General features: G+C 39.7%; 1 protein-coding gene across 3 annotated transcripts in view; it reads left to right on the top strand.

Annotated features, from left to right (window-relative positions):
- Positions 1-14,903, top strand: part of Tox3 (TOX high mobility group box family member 3) — a 109,275-nt gene extending 94,372 nt beyond the window's left edge. For 2 of the 3 annotated variants that reach the window (XM_023703539.1, XM_004643398.3), the window contains exons 4-7: positions 1,249-1,518; positions 6,922-7,149; positions 8,703-8,783; positions 12,920-14,903. In XM_023703539.1, coding sequence (XP_023559307.1) covers positions 1,249-1,518; positions 6,922-7,149; positions 8,703-8,783; positions 12,920-13,684 — 1,344 coding nt within the window. In that variant the 3' untranslated portion in view covers positions 13,685-14,903. The remainder of the gene's footprint in view (positions 1-1,248; positions 1,519-6,921; positions 7,150-8,702; positions 8,784-12,919) is intronic. The other variant, XM_012517396.2, reaches the window with a different exon arrangement.
- Positions 14,904-23,238: the final 8,335 nt, after the last annotated feature.

The raw sequence follows: 23,238 nt of genomic DNA, 5'->3' as shown, positions 1-23,238 counted from the left end.
AAGTGCTCCAATTTTGTTATTTACAATTCATTTTGTTTCCTTAAAGAGCAAAAATAATGCTTCTCAGAAAGACTCAAAAGCGATAGTTAAGAATTGATAGGCTTGTATATAAAATTAGATTTGGGGTCACTGGAAGTCGAGAGAATATGGCTTCAATAAAATCAAAGACTCTCTAAATGATGAATCTTAAAGGAAGGCATTTGAAAACAGTGTCTTCATATTTTCATTGTTTAGAATTTAAAAAAGAAAAGAGAGAAGAGATATCAGTAATCCTAGATCCTTTTGTATGATCACCCAAAACCCAGAGAAGGCTACTTTCAAAGTCACAGAAATAATTTACAGAGAAAACTAATTCTGATGATCTCTACCTTTTTGTTCTTACATAGCTTTGAAAATCCATTAGTACATTGGGTCATTAGTGGGATTGAGCAAGAGTAAACAAAGTAGATTTAAGTGAAAGAGAAGATGTCCGCTTCAAAAGACTGAATCAGGGGCTGGTGAGATGGCTCAATGGTCTAAAGCACCTACTTAGAACAAGCTTAGCAAAGCCACAGGGACCGCGGTTCAATCCCCCAGCACCACATGCCAGCCAGCCCCGCCCCCTGGTGGGCTGAGCTGGCCACACACACACACACACACACACACACACACACACACAAAGACTGAATCAGAGGCAGTTGACAGTGTGATTCAGAATTGTAGTGACCCTCTACGCAGCCATGGAGGGTGCTACACAAAGGTGTCCTAAAGCAAATGAATGTTGCTCAGTGACAGCAGGCCCATGCTCTGCCTGCCCATTGTGTGCGTTCCTAGAAAAATACCATAAAGGACTGACTCCTGTCCCAGAGCTGGAGAGAGGACAGTGGAGCTGGCACAGTATGAGCAAAGGATGCTGGCCAGTTGTTGAGCGGGGAAGGGTGGGCCTCTGCTTTAGACCTTTTCCTGCCACTGATTTTCTCAATGAGGAGCAAGGTTTTTAAGTTTTCTTTTTATTTTTTAAATCACCCAAGGATAGTTCTATTCTAAAACAGCCTGGGCTAGATACTGGGTTTTGTGCTTCTGATCTTTGAGCTTCCTGGCATGTGTCCTCTGTTTAATAGATTCAGAGACCACCATCCTGTAATAGGTAGGATCTGTGAACACCGCAACAGGTTGAACCTATCTAAGGAGCTGCTGACCTTGAACTATCAAGTTTGTTGTTATTTGGGAAAACTGAAATCCTTTCTCCCCTTGCTGTTGCCTTCCCAGGATCAGAGCCACACACAAGTCTCCCAGTACCGCCAGGATCCCTCCTTGATCATGAGGTCCATCGTCCACATGACCGATGCTGCTCGCTCTGGGATCATGGCACCGGCCCAGCTCACCACCATCAACCAGTCTCAGCTCAGTGCCCAGCTGGGGTTGAACTTGGGTGGTGCCAGTATACCGCACACTTCTCCTTCTCCTCCAGCGAGCAAATCAGCTACTCCCTCCCCTTCAAGCTCCATCAATGAAGAAGATGCTGATGAAGCCAACAGAGTAAGTTAGAGCTGAGTTTGCAGAGAACTGTGATCAGCCTTGCTCTGGGTGGTGGGCTTCATTCATGGTGTTACCTTCCTTTTCTTCATGGACTTTGAGTGGCACTGAAATATACTTTTCATGAAATGACTTTTTTTTTCTTTTTTGGCCTTGGTTTATCATCAGTGAAAACAGGATTAAACTGAAAACTGGAAGATTTGATTTGTATGAGTTCTAAGACGTTGGAAGTAACAAATCAGGTCACTTTTGTGTCCTTAATTTTCCTAATCTGCAGAAAGGAAGATCTGTGCTTCTTTCCTCTAAAAATCTCCAGAATTTCTAGACCTTCAAGAGTGTCTAGACTTAGAACTACTGTGTTCTAAATCAGTGTCAAAGGAGCAAGTTTTCTGCAGTTTGTTGGCTGAACTGCTGCCACATTTGACCACTATGTCCCTTGACAGTGTTCTGTCATTGCATAAATTCTGATCACTTTATGTCTGTCTTGAGAAAAACATTTGAAAATTTACATAGATTATAATCATGACTTTTCTGATTTCCCCAGAATGAATAATTTTAATGAAAACAATATTTTAAAAGAGCACAATTATTCATGACATTTTAAAAGTTTTATTAGTACATGTTTGCAATACATGACACATTATCCATTATTTTATTAACTCTCTGTTGTACACTTGTTCTGCCGTTGGTGTTCTACTTGGTCCAGTGGTATAAAGTCTTATAAGAGAATTACTGCTTAAGGGTCTCTCTACCGGGGATGAATAGCAATGTCTAAAACTACCTCCCGATGAGATTAGTGGTATAATTGATATATCTGATGTGCTGAGATTATAATTGATTCTGCTTGTAAGAGTGATTGGAGGAAGACTTTATTAAGGAGGCTTGTGTTTTGAATTAGGTCTAAAAGGGTGCATAAAAGTTTGTGAGGCAGAAGAAAGAGGCCAGCATTCTGGTAGTGGGATCAGTGAGGAGTGGTGAAGTACATGTCAATTTATGGGTGCTGTGAAGGGTGATGCAAGGAGGAAAGCAATAGGAGAAAGACATGGTTTCAATGTGGTGGCCTTTCTACTGTTGGTAGTTGAGGGCTGACTAATTATTTGCACAGAGGAGTGGTGTAAGCAGATTGATGCTTTAGAAAGATAATTTTGGCTATTTATAGGATATATTCTAAAGGGAAGGATCAGAGAACAGGAAATCGATTAGGAGACTCTTTTATGTCTTCTTACATCCAAGGAAGGAAGGGGCAGATGTACCACATTAATGAGACATTTAACAGGAAGAAGTGCTGCATTCACTGGAATTTGAAGAGGAGATGAACTGGATTTTAGTCTGAAAGCCAGTATGGACATCAGTAAATGAGAGAATCAAGCCAAGAAGTTATAATTGCTCCCCACCTTCACTACCCTGTGAAGAATGATGTTTGACATGTTATGTTTGAATTTCTGGTACTTACGTGTTGAGTCTACAGCTCAGTTCATTAGAGCTAGAACCACAGATTTGTGGGCCTTTGGCACATAGCTATGAAAATAATTGGATTTCTTAGTGTAAGAAACAAGCAAAGGCCAGAACTCTTAGTACCATTTGTTTTTAAGTAGCAAATGGAAGAAAAGGAACTGGAGAAGATTGACAGTGAGCAGGAAGAGGAGGGAGGTTAGAGTAGTGAGTGTTGCAGAAGCCAAAGTGATTTCAAGATGGAGGGTTTCGTCTTGTTAGAAACAAACTAGCACCCCCATTGGACACGGGGTTGGTAAATGCAGAATTGGTAATGTGCCATCACAGGGACCTCGGTGTGATAAAGTGAGAAACAACAGTTGAGGAAACTCAAAGGACAAAAAACGCAGCTAGCCACTATGCATTCATGTGGGGTCCTCTCACTCCATTCCCCTGTCCACTGGTCAGACATAGCTCTGTACCAAACTGAGACTGTCACATCCAGAAAGCCCTTGCCTAGCCACCTATGTGACCCCCCAGATTGCACCGTTTTTAAGGGCAGGTCTAGGTTTTGTGGGAGGATGGATCTATTTTGTCACCTTTTAAAGGCAACTTGGGCCCAGTCCTAGCCCAGGTCCGATATCCCACCAGAAGCCTCATGACTGTATCATGGAAGTGCTTTAGCTGATGTGCTGTTAGGAAGTAGAGTCTGGTTGGAAGAGATGGGTCCCTGGAGGAGTGACATGGAAGCATTTGTCTCACTTCAGGTCTCCTCTCTGCATTCTTTCTGCCAGAGCAACTTTCCCTCACTAGGCACTTCCACCATCCTTCCTGCCCTACAGCTGGCTGATTATGAGCTGAAAGCATGAGTTTACTGTATCAGGCCCCATGTGATGGAAATGTACAACTTATCCCTCCCTTTGGTGACTTATATTTAGAGTAATGTCCAAGAAAGAGCTACTGTTCTGAATCTGTCTTTCTTAAATTAGGGATTGAAATAATTTTTAAATGGTAATTTGGGTCCCTATTGGTATACTTAATTGTAATCGCTTTTGCTATTCATAATGAATATTAAAAATTGGATAACATGAATAAGGAAAAAAAAATAAATAAATAAAGGCAACTTGGCTGAGAAAGATTAAAATGGTCATTGATTGTGTATCTTTTGAGTTTCTTTAAGAGAATTCTTAAGTAGTTCTTTAAGAGAATTAATCCTGCGTCACTATTTGGATTTCTGGTTCATTCTTAAAAAGTAACGATGACTAAGACAAGTCATAGTTTCTTAAGAGAGGCATCAAAGGCTGTCAGGGTTTGAGTACTGCTCTGCAGAGAATGAAATTGAACTCGTCTGATCTGGAAAAAGCTGAACTGGAAATGGCCATTGGTCAGGAGAGAGGTTAGAATAGTGTTGGCACTAAGAGTGCCAGATTTTCAGGCAGGAAAAGAATATAGTTGGGGCTGGGGAGATGGCTCAGTGGAATAAGCACTTCTCTGGCAAATGCAAGGGCCTGAGTACGATCCCCGGTTCTGAAAAAAAAAGAAAAAAAAGAATATATTCGTTTGATCCAAGTAGACAAATGCATGGTTTTTTATTGTTATTAATGTATCATTTTCATTTAAGTAAAACTTGGATCAATTAAAGCTTTAACTAAAAGGTATCTGATTCCCTTGCTAGCTCAAATTCATAGTTCACTCTCTCTTTTTTCCCCCTATATTTAGGGAAGGGTCTACAGGGTGTTCAGGGTCTTACTACATAGATTGGACTCGTAGTGATTCTCCTATTTACAGCCTCCCAAATGCTGGGATTACAGGCATGTGCCACCATGCCCAGTCTCAAGCGCCGTCTCCACGTGGCCTGATGGCAAGGCCAGTATGGCACATCAGGGATCAAATCCCAGCCACAGCACTCTGCCTAAGCAGGCTCTTTAGTCCACTGAGCTATCAGGCCAGCCCTTCATTCTTTCTAAGACCTTAGAATGTTAAGATTTTGGGAGCAGGGGAGATAGCTTGGTAGTCTAAGCACTTGCCTGGTAAATGCAAAGACCTGGGTTCCATCCTTGGTATTGCATGCTGTGCCAGCCCCAGACTAAACCCCGGGTGCGCCCTGCAGACTACTGAAACCAGGCATGGTTGCACACGTCTGTAATCCCAGTGCTGGGGAGGCTGAGGGAGGAGCATCACTATGAGTCTGAGCTGCCTAGCAAGACCCTGCACCAAATAAATAAAGACTTTAGAAAAAATCTGAAAATCAAGATTTTTAACAAAAAGACTATAGTCTGCAGAGAATTACTGAACAATTGTGGAGGGCCGGCGAGATAGCTCAATGGACTAAGCTCCTGCTTAGGCAAGCACAGGGACTGGAGCTCAATCCCCGGCATCACATGCCATGCTGGCCCAGACCCAGGGTGAGCTGAGCAGGCCTCAGACCTGGGCGTGGTGGCACACACCTATAATCCTAGCGCTGGGAAGGCTGAAAACAGGAGGATCACTATGAGTCTGATCTTTGTAGTGAGAACCTATACCAAATACATAATTGGGGGCAAAAAAAAAAAAAAAAATTGTGTAAATTATGAAAAATGGCATTTTGGAGAAGAGGTGAGGGAGGCCTTAAAACCATCTGATGCTGGTTAACCTTGTAGTAAGCGTGGATGGTGTTATCACCCAGCCAGTGTCCATCCATCAGGACACCCAGAGCCTCAGAGCCCTTGGAGAGAATTGTTTTAACAGTTTCCTCTCTAAGAACTTTAGTAATTGGATTAAGTTTCCAGTGGCCCTCATTCAGAAAGTAACCATAGTCTACGAATGTTTGGGTTGGGGTAGAGGCCATTAAAAGCCAATCTGTTAGTAACTTGAATCTGTCTCTGTTGATCTTACCTAAGACAGGCTTTTAAAACAGTTTTTGTCAAATTCTTTGAGATTCTTGATGAAATTAACTGCAAAGTTACCTTCAGTATAGATCCATGTAATCTGGAGATCCATATCCATGTTAATAAGACTTTCCATTGGCCTCTCTGATAAGTATAACATGTTCAATGGCGTTATTGGATGATTTTAGGAGTATACGGGGCTTAATAGTATATAAATTTGCAGTTCTGTACCCCTATCATTTTGCAGTGTAGATATATTGGACTTCAGAGCTCATGTTGTGAATATATGTGGGTCTCTATAGCCATTTTCTTGTGGGAAGGTTACTACCCATATGTAGTAATGTGATAAATAAATCAGAAAATTAGTCTTGCCAGTGTGGTTGATTTTAAGTATCAGCTGTTGCTCATTTACAAGTTTTTAATTTTATGGGGAGTATCAATTTCTTTTCTGTTTCTAGTTAAAGTGATTTTGACATTTTTACATTCTTGTTATCCTGTCTTTTAGAAAGTTGCTGTTATTTTAGAAAATAAAGATGACCTTTCCTTTATTGTGCAAGTGTAGCAATTATAGCTAATTTCTGTTTGCGTTTCCAGAGACTCATTAGCAAAATAATATTCTGGCAAAATAAAAAAAAAAAAAAACAGCCTTAAAAAATCCATGCAGACCAGTCATACACATGACATGTAACCGTGGCAAGGGACCTCATTTAAAATATGTGAATATGGTCAACATCCTGAGTATGATGAGGTTTTACTTCTGAAACCTCTGAAAATGTAAGATATTTTATGTGTGCATGTGCAGCGTAGCATTATATATAGCGTTGCCTGGTACTGAGTGTTCTGTTTTTCATTACTCATAATTGCTATTTAGAGCATATGTTGTGAATGTATTGAAGATACTTCTGGGTCTCATTAATCAATGTTCTAAATGCTAATCTCTGCTGTCCAGTTAACTCAAAGCAAATCTGCCCCTCCCCCATTTTTGGTGGTGATTCATCTGTTGATGATGCTTAACAAAACCTTCAAAGAACAATTGTGGGTCTGAGTAAGTCTTGCTATATTCTTTGCAAGTACATTCTAGGCAGTGAATTTTCTTCCTGCTTTTCAGGCCATTGGAGAGAAAAGAGCGGCTCCAGATTCTGGCAAGAAGCCCAAGACTCCAAAGAAAAAGAAAAAGAAAGATCCCAATGAGCCTCAGAAGCCTGTATCAGCATATGCCCTATTTTTCAGAGACACACAGGCTGCAATCAAGGGTCAAAACCCCAATGCGACCTTTGGAGAGGTCTCAAAAATTGTAGCGTCCATGTGGGATAGCCTTGGGGAAGAGCAAAAGCAGGTGAGGCAAGCATGTACTGTGGCTGTATATTAAGTTACAAGAGTATTTCTTCTATCTTTCAAGTTCATGAATTTCTTTAATATGATTGCTTCTTCTTCTGAAAGCCTTTCAGAGCTATGGCCTTAACACACACACACACACACACACACACACACACACACACACACACACACAAATCCAAACAGCTCTCTGGTTATATTGATTTCTTGGCCAGTAGAAGGGCGCATGTTCAGAATCCGTTCACAGGGGGCTTGGAAGAAATTCAGGCAGTCCCTGCAAGCATAAACTTTTGATGATAATCTTTTTCACTTTAAATAATGTGGAATTTTTTTTCCCCTTTGTTCAAAAAGGATGCTACAAAGGGATTAAGTCCATCCTGCTTGCCTTTTCCTTGATCATCTTTCTGAACCCTTGTGCTATCCTAGTGGGTTTCCAAACTTTGAAGCTGTCTCTGCGTGTCTCGTTATTGTCACTGGACATTTGAAATTTTATTGCAAGTTGATTTTAGAGCTAGACAGCATGAGAGGTATTCAGAAATTAGCCATGCTGGTGGGAGATACTTCCTTAGGGGCCTACTCTCCTCCTCGGCCCCTTACAACTCCTCCGCATAAGTAGAGGAAAGAATGGGTTCCTTGGGGGCTGGTCCTCCCCTTGCTCCTTGCATAAGAGTCCACTTACCATTCATAGGAGTTAAGTTTTCCATAGCCATAGAAGAACAGATCCCTATGAGTAATAAAATAGAATAATTGTTTCAGGTGTGAAGAGCGCAGACCCTTGATTTTTCTTTACCAGTCACCAGCTCCATCTTGCTGTCCTGTTAAACAGTGCAGCCATTGAACATTCCTGTGTTGGTTTGCCTTACTTTCTGTCTCCAAAATGGAATTATAAGGCACTGGCAAACTGTTACACTAAATTTTTATACTCAGTCCTCAGGCCATTTAAGAAAAGGAAGTTCAATAATGTACTGGGATTTATTTATATAACTCCTTGATCCTGCACTAAAGAAATTTCCCATTTTGAAAAATTATTTTCCAACTCCTTTTCCCCCTCTTTTTTTCTGTTAAAGAAAGGCTCCCATCATTGCTTCTTCAGTTTGTGCACCCTGCTTGCCATTGTCTGCTTTTAATCCTTCCTTTTGGTACAGCTTAAAAATATATGTGAGAGAAAGAAGTCATTACTTTTTCTAAGCCATTTACACCAGCGGTTACCCTTGCTGCCTTATAAATAAGACAGGAGCATGAACCCTTCAGCTGTGACTTTCAGGAATCTATAGCCATCTGAGATCTTCTTCTCATTCACGAGAGTAAATTCCCAAACTGTGTGTGCTCTGGTATGAATGGCAGGATTTGTTTCTTTTTACTACATGTAAGTGTGTGTGTGTGTGTGTGTCTGTGTGTGTGTGTGTGTGTGTGTAAAACATTTGAAAAAAATCAAAGCCAAGAAGGCTAACTTTTTAGGTAAGTTGTGTCTATGTGGGCTAATTTGCACAGCAGTTGTCTTATAGCTTCGAATTTAGAGGTGAAATGTAGTACTAAATCGTGGTCTTTTCCTAGGTATATAAGAGGAAAACTGAAGCTGCCAAAAAAGAATACCTGAAGGCCTTGGCTGCGTACAGGGCCAGCCTTGTTTCTAAGGTAAATCTGCACACACCATGGAAAGCAGCCCCTTAAGTGTTGCAAACATGCATGCAGCTTCGTGAGAGCTGATGAAAAAGCATCTTGCATAACTCAGTCACTTATTTCCATTAGAGATGACCTGAAGGATGACAGGAACAAGAGCAGTTCTGTTACGTGCTCAACCTAAATTGCTACTGAAAGACTCGCTGATATTTACGCATATATACCTGTATAGATAAATTTTACATAGCCTTTTGTATTTTCTTTTTGTCAGGTATTGGAATCTCTGTTCATTTCCTCTCTATAAAGCTGGGAGGGTTGTTTGTCAGGCATTTTTGGACAGCATATCATAAATTCTCGAGTGGTCACATTAACATAATAGGCAATGGTGCCTTTTTGACCAAACTGTTCCACATCATATGAATAAATAAACCTCATGATTATTTAAAATAAAATGATGCTCCAAGTACTAAGACAAAAAGAATATGTATTATACATAGACTGTACAATGGAACCTGATGTATTCTAAAATACACTAATATCCCAAAGCAAACGCTACTTTAGATGATTATGAGCTACATCCAAAAGGAGTGTAGCTATTATGTGATTGTTATTTCTTTATTCGCAGTAGTGGGAATTGAACAGAAGGCCTCATGCATGCTAAGCAAGCTTTCTATAAGCTTCACACACCGGCCCAATCTTTTATATTATTTTAACATTTAATTAACATTGTCTTTCACTTTCCTAGAATTTAGGCTTCGAGTAGTGTCATCTGAGCTAATGTGTTTGCTCTATTGACATAGTTCTTCTGGGAAGAAATAACTATTTCTTTGCCGTTACTGTTGTCTCATGGATAGCATAAGATCTCAATGCCAGTTGAATGGCTGTGCTTTCGTATTTTCATCTTCCCCCAAGTTGTTTCTTCTTTATACTGAGATCTTCCACTGGCAGCCGCACAGATTCAGATCAACACAGGTCCTCCCAGAACACTTCCTGCTTCATTACAAAGATAAAACATTTATCAGGTTAATAGCAAAACCTTTTTGGAGACTCTGGAAGACACAGATATTGGAAGATGTACTGATTCTGTTTGTAGATTTGCACATGGGCAGAAAACAGATCGTGTGGGCAACAGATGCTAAGAATTGAGGTAGAGGTGGTTAATTAGATGGAGTGCAGGGAATAAACAGTTCGCATGTACTTCTTGCCTGGATCATTTGTTCATTTATTTATCCAGAAGCAGAGATAAGTGAATCTCTACCTTCGAGCATGAATAATTGACCGTACATGAATTTAAGCTCCCAACTACTACCTCAAAAAGAAGTACCAACCATAATTGGCCTCATCAAGCCCAAGAAATAAAAAGATCTAAATTATAGAATTTAGAATCAGGATTCAAATATATTTATAAATGGACTTTAATAACCATTAAAAGAAATCAACAAGACAGAATTTTAAAAGAATAAATCAAAAAAAAAAAAATATATATATATATATATATATATATTTTAGTGTGTGCTATTTGCACGGTTCCCAAATTTATGTTGAGAAATTTGAAGTATTCCTTGAGCCCTAATAGAATAATTTAGGCTTAGAATAATTTCAACCTGAACTCAGAGTATGAAATAGCTGTTAATATAAGGATCTCATAGGAGGCAGCATGTAATTGTACAGGGTGCTAATTAGGCCACTTGTGAAGAGTCGGCTCTGTTTTGGACCCCACAGTTTAAGAGATGGTGATCAATTAAAGGCTCTCCAGAGCATTGCTTCCATGCTGGTGAGAACTGAAAATCAAATCCTATTAGGAAAATCAAAAGAGTAGTGGAGACAAGGATTTGGGGGCATATGCTCTTAGTCCTCAAATATAAGGGCCACTATGTAAAGGAAGCTAAGTTTGATCTCTGTCACCCTAGAGAGAATGCTCACCCAAGTGGTAAAGTTCTAGGAAGCAAGATTCAGTCTCAGTGTTAGAAATAACAGAGTTGCTTCACAGTTCCATTTGACTTAGGCCTCGATGTGTAGATGCCCTTGAAATGTTCCTGGACTATCACTTTCAGTCTTCAAAGTAACTCATTAATACGTGTTTACCGTTCAACCATGAGAGAGTAAAGCTGGTAGGTAGAAGCAATTCTACAATCACCCACCCATCTCCATTCACTGCTTGGGTGGCCCCTTAAAGGTATAGTTATTCCATTATCTAGGGACCCAAATACAGGTTTATCTTGTGGTTTCTTCTATAACACTAGGTCAGTGATCAGAGTATATGTTATGCATGTGTTTATATGTACAGAACTGAGTATTCTACTTGATGTGTTATCTAATAACCTTTTTAAGGTAATTTTTGGGGTATGTACAGCCACCTTTTCACCGTAAGACTTTAGAGTGGGACCCTGCACATAGTCATAGCAGGCTTTTGGATCAAGGAGAGATGCCTGTAGAGGGACGGTGCTTTTCGCTGACAATATGAGTTTGAGTAGAAGCTCCCAGAGATGGATTTTCTTAAGTTGAGTGACTCTGTCTATAAGTTGATTTCACAATTCCTTTCCTGGATCTCGTAAACTTAAGTCACAGAAGTCAAAAAGTAAACACTTGAGATCATTCATGATATGCGGGGCATTTGATACCTTTAAGGTGCCCCCCCCTTGTTACTTTCCTTTTTGAAAACCCTAATTTTGTGAAAAATAAGAGGAAAAAATAGTCTTTAAGAAAAAGTATTCCAATCATTGTTGCATTGGTAAAAGAATTTATTTTGGGAGAAATAATTATGCATTTTTAGCACAAACTGGAACAAGTAGTTTCTCTCCATGTGGAGCCTGAGATCTGGCCTGTATTGTGTAATAGGTTATTCAGCTACATGGGGGCTGAACATTCTCCCTTTATCTGTGATCCCTTTGTTAGATTCTGGAGATCTTCAAAAATAGTTGGTGAACCTGAAAGTTTTATAAAGTTGCAAAGTACAGTACTTCAGTTTAGTCTCTCTGAGAAATCCAATTATGTTTTGCTTATATTTAAGGAAACACTGTTATAAATAATTATGGAAACAAGAGATTTGAAGTATTCCAATAGTGGTGGTTTTCATGTGGCAATAGTAATTAGTGAAAATAGATAACATTTACTAAGTGCTACCAGAGGGAGAGGCACTATTCTAAATGCTTAACACATTAGTTAGTTTAATTCTCATAACCACTGCACAGGGTCCATGGTATATAACTCCATGTGATAAGAAAGTTGAGGAATGGATGGATTGATCAACCACCCAAAGTCACAGAGTTGTTAGGTAGTAGACCTGGAGTTGGGGGTATAGTTCAGCAATAGAGCTCTTGCTCAACATGAGAAAGGCTCTAGGTTCAACCCCTAGCACTGCTTTAAAATAAAAAGTAGTAGAGCTGGGTTTGAACACAGGCAGTCTGTTACTCTGTAGTCTTTCAGTACAGTTAGTATGGACATAAATCCTAGAAAGTTATTGCTTATCAATATGTGTGTCAGTTATGCTTTGCCCCAGTATTGCTGTGCAACAACCAGCCACAAAGCCCCATTATTTACAGATTCTTCTAAATCTCACCTTCCTGTTAGGTCTGGGGTTGGCTTGCACATTGTTGCAGTGGTGGCTGGGCTAATTCAGCGACCTTGCAGGAGGTCACCTAGCAGTGGGCTGGCGCTTGAGTGAGGCTTTTGAGCTGTGCCTCTGTACGTATGCACATGGTGTCTGTAAGCTCCGAAACAGTGAGAGGAAGGGTGCAAGGTTTTTTGAAGCCTCAGCTTGAAACCAGGACAGTGTCACTGTTAGCCCATTCTCATGACCAGAGAAAAGGTGTAGACTGGCTTAGACTTAAAGAAGCAAAGAATTTGACTCTACCTCTGGGAATAGCCAACCAGTCACATGACAGCGTGGGTTGAAATGGGAGGCATGAACAGTGATAACCATATGGTTAAGTTAATATATAGTAATTCATAATATTTAACCTCCTTATTTTTCTTTTCTTTTTTTTCTGATGGAACCAGGGATTGAACTCAGGCCCTTGTGCTTGCCAGGGAAGCGCTTATTCCACTGAGCCATTTCCCTGGCCCCATAATATTTAAAATGCTTAGAAAATAAAATAAAATAAAATGCTTGTGTATTGTAATGTGCTGGACTTTTCTCCCCCCACATGTAGGCTGCAGCTGAATCAGCAGAAGCGCAGACCATTCGTTCTGTTCAGCAGACTCTGGCGTCTACCAATCTGACATCTTCCCTTCTTCTCAACACTCCGCTATCTCAACACAGAACAGTACCAGCCTCACCTCAGACTCTCCCTCAGTCCCTCCCTAGGTCAATTGCTCCCAAACCCTTGACCATGAGACTCCCCATGAACCAGATCGTCACATCTGTCACCATTGCTGCCAACATGCCCTCGAACATTGGGGCTCCACTGATCAGCTCCATGGGAACCACCATGGTGGGTTCAGCAGCCTCCACCCAAGTGAGCCCTTCGGTGCAAAGCCAGCAGCATCACATGCAGCTGCAGCAACAGCAGCAGCAGCAGCAACAACAGCAGCAGCAGCAACAACAAATGCAACAGATGCAGCAGCAGCAACTCCAGCAGCACCAAATGCATCAGCAAATCCAGCAGCAGATGCAGCAGCAGCATTTTCAGCACCACATGCAGCAGCACCTGCAACAGCAGCAGCAGCAGCATCTCCAGCAGCAAATCAACCAACAGCAGCTACAGCAGCAGCTGCAGCAACACATCCAGCTGCAGCAACTTCAGCACATGCAGCACCCGTCTCAGCCCTCTCCCCGGCAGCACTCCCCCGCCGCTTCCCAGATTACGTCCCCCATCCCCACCATTGGGAGCCCACAGCCCACCTCCCAGCAGCACCAATCACAGATCCAGTCTCCGACACAGACTCAAGTGTTATCACAGGTCAGTATTTTCTGAAGACGCATGTGGCAGGTGGATTTGCGTGCACCGAGGAGAGCGGCATATGGAGGGGACAGCGTTCAGGGCTGAAGCTTATAAGTTGGTGTTGGTTATGCAGAAATGTATAACAGATCAAACGGTCCTCTCAAGTGTCTATTAGATAGGCAATAAGAACTACCGTATAGCTGGGTAACATCTTTTAGCTGACTATAAATCACTTTGTTTTTAAACAAGAAAAGCTGTGCTCTTTTATGTGATGCCTTTTTATTTATTCAGGCTATACCTACAATATGTGAATCAAACCATGTAATGAATCCTGGGACATACTGATGACTATAAACTGGCCTCTCTGAGTCATAGAAAATGGCCTTATTTCTCCAGAAAGAAGTGAGTATACCGCACTTCCAGGCTATTTGAACTTCCAGAGCCCTACAATAATAAAAAGCACAGTTGTAACTACCTGAAATATGAAGATCCAGTTTCATACAAGCGTTTGTATGATGTGAATAGTTGATGGCATTTTTTTGTCATGAAAAAAGTAATGTAAATCACAGACTTTTGCCAAAGCTCTTATTTTTTTCCTAAATCTCTCCAGAAAAATGAAGCAAGTGATTAAATTCAATTATCGACTCATTTCCATTTTCTATCCATGAACTCTCCAAATCAAACCACAATATATGTTGTAACAATATCTATTGACCCATTAGCCCATTATATCCATTCCAATTAGAAGACAAGAAATGTGAATACTATATTCTGTGTTTTGAGTGACAAGTTTCGAGAAATAAAACACTGTATTTTTAAAAGGGAAATGCACTTAAATGAAAACAATTATTACGAAAGTTAAGATTTAAAAAGAAAAAGCAAGAGTTTTTATTATGATGTAATACCAGTAGAATATTTAAAAGGCACACTACATCTGAATAATCAATGTAAATATTTTCTTTCAAAGTTGTAAGTTTTCATATCATGTGTTGTAAAGTTTTCCTAAATGAGGCTTTAACGTAAACACTGGTGACATAAACCATTCATTGCTACGTTGCTTATTGTGTTTTTATGCTGTTTTATACTTTTTTATGAGTTATGATAGCAGCAATTAAGTTGTTTGTATTTTGCTTAACTAAAACAAAATGCTTTTATCTTGCTATAGAATAAACACATTTCAGTAAAATCTGTGGTCTGTATTTTGATGCAACAACAAGGAAACTGTTCACTTTTCAAATAAAATGATATGTCAAATTTCATTTTTGGTTCCTTGAATACGTGTATGATGGGGAAACACAACATGCACCAAGTTTCGTGCCAGCCTGAGCGTCATCGTCCATTCTCATTGGCCAACGCACTGATTGTGTGGATTGCACATGCCCTTAAATACGTATGAGCGTAAGTTATGTATTGTCATAATTGACTTCTTTTCGGATTCAAGAACAAGGTAAATATACAGAAAAAAATCTTTTATGGGATCAGTCATCTTTCATGTGGATCTAAAACTACCTGGCATTGTGCTCTTATTGCTATTAAAATGGATGGTGAATGCTAATTTGAAAGCCAAAATTATTATTTCGTGCCCATTCCCCCCCCCCTTTTTTTTTTGCTCTATGGTGGCGTCTCTTTGCGAGCGGTGTGACCACTATCCCCAGTTGTCTTGCATGATTAATTACAGCATCTGTCCTGTCAGAAGCTATAATGAAGAGGTCTTGATAAAAATTGCAAATTACCACTGGCAACAGTCTTAAACTGCTTATGATAAAATGAAAATTAAAAACAGCAAGTGTCAACCCTGACCAGAATCCTAATCTGGAAAGAATGAGGGTGTGCATGATGCTGTCCATAGCTACAGTGTGCAAGACATTCAAAAATAATAGAATATGGATTCCTCCAAGTTGGCATATTTCAAAGAATATTTACTGTATGTTGTGGGTTATGAATAATGAATTCAGCTTTCAATATTTCATAATCCTCTCATACTCTGTATTATGTACAAATATTGAACAGCAAGAGCTTCTAATTATAAATTTATAGATTTCTTGCTGTAGAAAAATTTATGTCTAAATTGAAGCTTTTCATAAGATGCATTAGTTGACAGGTATCAGTGTTCAAACAGTCTTAGAAAGATGCCTAATCACATCTACAAGGAGCGATTGTATTTCACAAAGAACTACTCGGCTCCCATCAGACCCATCAGAGGCAGGGTTGATGGTAAAAGATTTTCTGTGAATTGAAACTAACATTACATAACAATAAGAACCATTTTATATTCTGTTGTGAAACCTTTAGACAAATGTCTTCAAAATTAATTGCCAAACTACATGTGACAGTAATTGTGTATTAGTTCTGTAATTGTCATTTTGAAAACCCATGAAGTATTGCTTGGAAAAAAAAATGTCACTAGTGATAAGACTTAATTGCAAGTGAAGTCTGTTTTCAACTGTTTGCAGTTAGAGGCAGGTGTTGTAACATCTATTAAATGATTTTATAAATCTTAGGTTTTATCACATTTGATTAAATGTTGCTAAGCCACTGACGGTCAATTGCAAGCAAAAAAACCAAAAAAAAGGTAGTTTAATTATGACAGTTTAAAAAAATTAATCACCAGGCAAAATTTATGTATCTAAAATGTCAGAAGGTTTGAATCATGAAAAGAATCCTCCAACCTTGTTACTGATTTTTTTTTCCAGAATTCGCAAAAGCAAATTTTGAATCAGCTTGTATTTTAATTTACACATGTGACTGGTTTCTATTTCAGAGACTTAAGGTGGTTTTTTGTTGTTGTTGCTGTTGTTACAGGTCAGAAATAAATCAGGGCAGTGAAAAGCAGGCATGAGAAATGTGGTGTCTGAAAGCTACAGACCTCTCAAGTAGTACACAGACAGTAATGACCCCCCCACCACAACACCCATCGCACACATACACCTTGTCTCTTCTCCGGCCATGGGGACAGTCTTACTCTTCGGGCTAAACTAACTCTCTCTCTCTCTCTCTCTCTCTCTCTCTCTCTCTCTCTCTCTCCCTCCCTCCTTCTCTCTCTTGGCATTAACCTGTACTGCCATAGGATGAAAGAACATAAGGATTTTCATTTTTAGCTGACATGGGGTCATTGGTTCCCAACTCAAGGAACAAAAGCTTAAATGCCTTCGTGCAGCATAATTTCTGCAATATATTACCACCTGACGGAGGTTTGAAGGCTTGCTAGACAGATGGATTAATATCTCAAGTTTAAGTAGGAGTCCTCTGCTGTGTCCATTCAGTGGGCTTTAGACATCTGAATGGTTTCTTTCCCATTTCTCACTTCATGGAGCATTTTTCAGTACTGGACTTCAATCTAACCTCCCCCCCTCCCGCCCCCTTTGTTTGGCTTTTGTTTTGCAACAGCTGTTATTATCGTTTTTGGTCAGCTGTGATTGCTGGAGGCAAAATAGGACCAGATGGTGTTTTGCTATGCATGAATGGAGCGTTAGAGGAGTTGGGATTGAATAGGCCAAGTTTGAATGGTGTCTATGCACCACCTGCCTGCCTTCGCCATGGCGTACACATCACAGTAGCATGATCCGTCTCAGACCTACTAGAATCGGCTGGGAAAGTGAAGAGCTGGGGTGGATTTTCCCCATATTTATTGATCTCCCGTGCACTAACAGAATAATGCAGTGTACAGTCAATTTGAGTTAATTGGATATGACACAGCATGGACATGTAATCTATCACTCCAGAATTCTAGTTCACTTTAAGGATTTCACTGTTCTCCAACACACACACATACACACACACACACACACACACACACACACAAAATAGCAAAAATGAATAGTTTAAGAAGGCACAATTTTTTTATTTAAAAAAATGTCCAAAATAGTATACTTTAGCAGTTCAAGTTTGGGAAATGGGAAGATATTTCAAAATATTATTTGTATCAGCCAATAGTGAAAGGTAAAAAAAAAAAATTCTGTAATTTTAATATGAATAAAAAGCTTTCAGGTTTGTAGGTTATCCATCAAATATTGTAACTTTATAAGAAGTGAGCCTTTTTAGGAAAACCACACAGATAAACAATAAAACTTCAGTTCTCTGAGAAAGTATTTTTCAATATATGAGATTTTCCTCATTCCCTCAAATATTCTTAGCTTTTCTGACTCTCTGAATGAATGGTAAGGATCAACACTTGCCCTGAATTTGAAGCCAGTGAGTAGGTTTAACTTGCATGGATTATAATCCTACCATTATATATGTTGTGCGTGTTGGTGTGTGTTACTAAGCAAAAGCTTAACCATCCGAGAGACAGGGAATCAGATATGCGGACAGTTCCATTTGCCTAGGCCTTAATTACTTAAATTTACTTCTGCAACATGCAAAACACTGTGATAGGTCCCAAAGGAGATGCAAAAATAAACAGAGCCTTCTGTTTATTTTGTGTATGTTAGAAATTTCCATAAAGAACTTTGTAAAGATCACGTACTAAAATAACAAGGCCATCCTTCACTTGAGTTGGTATTTTTTCTTGGTGTAAAAAAGATACTATGTGGCATGATTTGTGTGCTAAAGGAGTCATAAATTGTGTGTGTTCCTGTGTGCTTTAAATCAGGAATGAAAATTCATTTGGAATGATTATAATTGATGAGCGGTATTAGAGAACGCTGCATGAAGTTATTGGCACTGTTAGAGGTGCCTTGAAAGTTGGGCAAGATTATAGTGGGCCGAGATGGAAGACTTGTCCTGGTAGAATACAGGAGGCCTTTCTGGGAAGGGCAGGCCAGGAGAAAGGCCATTCAGGTTGAAAGCACAGACGCCTCAAAAGAGGAGTAGTGAGTCCAGCAAAATCAGTCACTGCTTGTGCAGAAGGCAGCAGGAGAGAGTACCAGAGAGGAAGTTTAGGGTCTGATTAGTTGACAGTGGTGGCCTGGGACTGAACTCTAAGAGCAGCGAAGGTAGACTGGCTGTGTGGCTCAGTGGCAGAGCACTTTGCATGAGTAAGGTCCTGGGTTCCATCCCTAATAGTGAAAAGAAAAAAAAAAAAAAAGCACTAAATGTGTCTGATTCAGGTTGATTGAGTGTATAAAAGGCTTTATCTCATTTTTTGAAAAGGGAGTATCCAGTTGGCACTGCAAGCTGAAAGAAAAATGGAACAAAACCCCCTCTTGAAAACGTATCTCAGTATTTGATCATCCGCATGCATAAATAAGGCCATTCTTCATGCTCTCTCACCTACCACTCTCATCTTCCTGGTGCAAGAACACCATCAAGAAAGCCAAATCAAGGCGTTTTTTAGTGGCCACAGTAGAATAAGCCTTATCCTTACATTAGCATGAAGAGAGAGATCATTTTCTGTGTTTCTGCTGTGAAAAGAAAGCTATTTTCACCACTGGTAAAAAGTACCTCTCAGCGCTTGAACTCAAATGTGATGAATGATGAAAAGAAGCCCTTGCTTTGTTGCTGAGTAAAACCTCAGGCAGCACTGGAAGGGATGTTGGTTATGGTCTCAATTTAATTTCAAAGAAGAACCTTCACAGATAGAAAATGTGAATGTGGATGTACACTTCTTAGCAAAGGAATAATGTTCTTTTGTAAAACATCTCATTATCCCTAGCATTTGTATAGTACTCTGTACTTTTCAAAGCAATTTTCTGTGGATTACTTCATTCCTTTCCCTCGCTAGATGGGACAGGAGTTAACCTCATGGAACAAATTAGAAAACTGAGGCCCAGAGAGCGTGTTCTGATTCCTCTTTGTTTCTAAGAAGCATGGTCCGAACTGGAGTGGAAATTGTCTCACTCTAGGTTTCATATTCCATTTGCTTTCAAATATTTGTATATATCTGGCGTACATCAGATAGATGTTTCTGTCTCTATTTGCACATAAGACTGTAAATATGGATGATTGTGCATGTATATAGATGATAGAAATTCATCACAGTACCAAACAGTAATTAATCCATGTTTTCCTCATGGCTAAGCAGGCAGTAAACCAGAATGAGTGCAAGCTAACCCATGTTCTCAATGGGGCATGATGCCACATGCCACTTTTTTTTTTTTTTTTTGGTGTGAATACTTTCCAGTTTGATTGTTTTCCCTGCCACTGTCTCCTTTTCTGTCATTATTTTGTATTCAGGCAAACAGCTTTGACTTGTGTTCAGGTGCTAGGACTGTAGGTGCCACACAAGTGCCAAGGCATCACGTTACTTACTCAACATGTTTTTTTCTTTTTTAAGTAAGTTTCAGAGAAGATGGAGCTGAGTGAACCAGATAGGTGTGCAGTGTTTTGCATTATTTAAGGGAACTAGTCAATTGATCCAGTATGGAGCACAGGAAAACAAAGACAATATAAGGAATACATCTCCTTGGGGACTGTGCTGTGGCAGTCCTGCACACTGCTGCTTGAGTTGTGACTCCATTTCTGAGACCACATGTCTCTTGCTAAGTGGGCTGTATTCTACCGCAGGCAACCACTTGTCAAAGAGATACATCCCTTGTCAACAAGATTGTATTATTGTCTTAATTTTAAGTAAAGCACAAAAGCTACCTTAGGAATGGACATTTGCTGAGAGTGAGTAGCAGTGAATGACAATTTTAAACATATTCACCAAGAATATTTAGGGGTTTTCATTTGCAAGGTATTTGGGTGATGTCACTGGAGTCAAAAGAGTAACGCTTATTTTGAGATCTAGATCTTAGGTTTATTTTCAGATTTGTGACCTACTTTTACTTTCCAGTCAGGTTGCTTTGTGTCCAAGGAGATATTGTTACCAAGAAGATGCTTTTGATAACATTCCTTGTTATATGTCATTGCTGTCATGCCTCTGACATGTAGAGAGAGCCTTGATTTTCAGTTTGTCACAGTGGGCGAAAATAATGCCACATCCTAAACCTGCTTTAATTGGTAATTTGCAAATTTGTTACAAGATCTCAGTCCAAATGACTCAGGCCTGCTGTTCCACCCCTCACCCTTTCTGCTCGTTCTTAATCCTCTCCTCTCTAATTGGTATTGAGTATGTGGGATCCCAGGGGACAAATCACAGCATCTGAGGAAATTACCTACATGCAGTCTGACCTCTTGTGCGCTTTTTGGATGGCAAATTAAGACATCCATCTTTGAATGTTTGGACAGTTACCTGGAAAGACTGGGCCCATTTTGTCCCTAATGACGTTTTTATAAATTGTGTCCAAATGCTGGCATACCTGTCTTGGAATTTTTAATGATGTTCACAATATTTTGACCAATGAATATGAATATGACCATGGATCACAGCTCTTTCCAAAGTTGGACCTAATTCCATGGGGAGAGGCTGTATCTTCTGAAATGTAACAAATAAAATCAGAACTGCTTACATGTTTTGGGGATAAAAATTCCCTTACCCTTGCCAAAAAAGAAGGATCTTTTCTCACAATTTAACTACCGAAATCTTAGTTTGCAAGGTAATCAGGACTTCTGTCAGGAAAAAAAAATCAAGATTTAAGTCTGTTCAAATATGACAATGGTATTTGCTTCTAAATCATTCCAAGCCCAGAAGTGTGTTGCCTGGGCTCAGTTCATGGCTACACATAAGCAACAAATCAAAACCAAAGTGACTTTCGAGGATGGGCACAAGTTATCTTTCTTGGATTAGACTTGTTTCTGCTAAGAAATTTCTGTTGGTTTGTACATTGCATGAGAAGTTTGCTTATTGCTGGAAAACAACTTACTTATTTGTTGAAGGAAAAATCGGTACTAAAAGACCAGGCTCCCCTGAGTAAGTTATGTCTTAGTCCTCATTTGAGGTTTAATTTCTTGAACCAAAATCTACTCAGAGATCAGAATCATCTTTTAGAAATTGCTACTCTGTTTAACTGTTAAGACCTTTTATGTAGTGTTTGGCCTCTTTAGGGGAGAGCTTCACTCTGGGATTTCTAGGGAAATATCCTGGTCCCTAAAGACCTTGCTATTGCTTCGCAAGGGGAGATTCAGGATGCACTATTGTTGGCCAACTTTAACTACTTAGATATCCATTTCCAGTACAAGAAATCAGCAGAATTCTTCAAAGCAGCATGCATTCAGTGATAAACAAACTACAGCATTCTGGGTACCTGGGACATGATTCCTGCAACAAACCTGAGCTATAAATGCAACTAGGCTTTAAGTCAAAGAGCACAACCTAGGCTCATCAGAGTCATGTGAGCTGTGGGGATTCAGGAAATGGCCATGAAACTTCTTGGCCCTAGAATGTGTGAGCTACATTTTGTAAGCCTGTGTTCTTACAACGGCTAAGCATTTTATGTTTGATACAGATGGTGTTTATGTAGTGTATGCGAGCTCAGCGTGAGAAGTAGTCATAAAACAGACTGGGGTTTGGTATAATTATTCACAATTACTATTGTATAATTGAATGGCATAACTATTATATAAAAATGTTTTAAGAAGTAAACTCTGCTCATACTTCTACAGTAGTTCTTAATAATAAGAGACATATGATGTAAATATCATAACATATTTCATGATGTTTACAAACTTATTCAAGGTTTGGCAAAGTTGCAAATCTAAAAATTGGGTTCTTTTTCTTGCATCCTTAGGGAAACAAGTTGTCCTCCTGTTCAGTAGCGAACTCCATTTTTAGTCACCTGAGACTTCAGGAGCCAGTTGTATTAATCTGCCCAAGTGAATGGATGGATAGGAGTAACAATATTTTGGCAATTAGCAGAGAACAGAGAAGCAGTCTGTTCTGTGGCGAGTACCCAGTGCTCTAGCTTCTCCAAAGCCAAGAAGGAAAGTTCTATGGGGGCATATTGTGGCAGCTGGCCTAAAGGCATTACATTAACTTCAGTATTTCTGGATGGAATTGGTGAATCTGTAGTAGGTGATCATTTGATCCACAGTCATCCTAGGTTTTCAAATAGGAAGAGAAGATAAGCTTATGTCCCTGTTACCCCCAAGCTACTAAACAACCAAAAAGAATATGTTAGCATTTTCAATGAAACTTCATTTGAATTTAATTGTGTTTATAAAACAGGTCCATTTTCAAGAGCATGGTAGCTCTTCATGCTGGGAATAGCAGAACACTGGAAACAAATTTCTGAATAAATGGCTATAGTGTTAGCCTTGCGTTCTAGTACACAAGGCTAGAAGCAAAACCATCAGGCTTCGATGACAAAAATCTTCATAACAGTATTGTTAAGGAGTTTCCAATGTACACTATATAGACACTGAGGACTGAGAAGCATATTTATTGTCTGGACACATCAGTAATTTCCATGATTCTAATGCAGAGGAACCAATGCCAATTTGGAGCTCATTGTTCACACGAGTCCATTTCCTGTTGTCACAATGACCGTGCCCTTGAATATTTATCTGCCAGGTAACAACAGGCAGGACATCTTGTACCTAGCAGCTGTGGAGAGAGTAAGTCCCTTTACATTGGAGGCTAATACTTAATGTTCCAAGCCTGGATTGAAATAGCCCATTTAAGATACAGTTCCCCAAAAAGAATGCTTGCAAATGTCCCCCCTGGTCCAGGAGGAAGAAGGTAGTGAAGAGTGGCTTTAGTATCTTTATGCTTGAGTGTGTAACTTCAACCTTAGAGTGTCTCAGCTGTTGCTGCTTCTACACGTGGA

Source organism: Octodon degus, unplaced genomic scaffold (assembly GCF_000260255.1).
Source record: "Octodon degus isolate 3935 unplaced genomic scaffold, OctDeg1.0 scaffold00173, whole genome shotgun sequence".
Lineage (NCBI taxonomy): Eukaryota > Metazoa > Chordata > Mammalia > Rodentia > Octodontidae > Octodon > Octodon degus.
The sequence above is the reverse complement of the archived record's forward strand: the minus strand, read 5'-3'. Positions and strand labels throughout refer to the sequence as shown.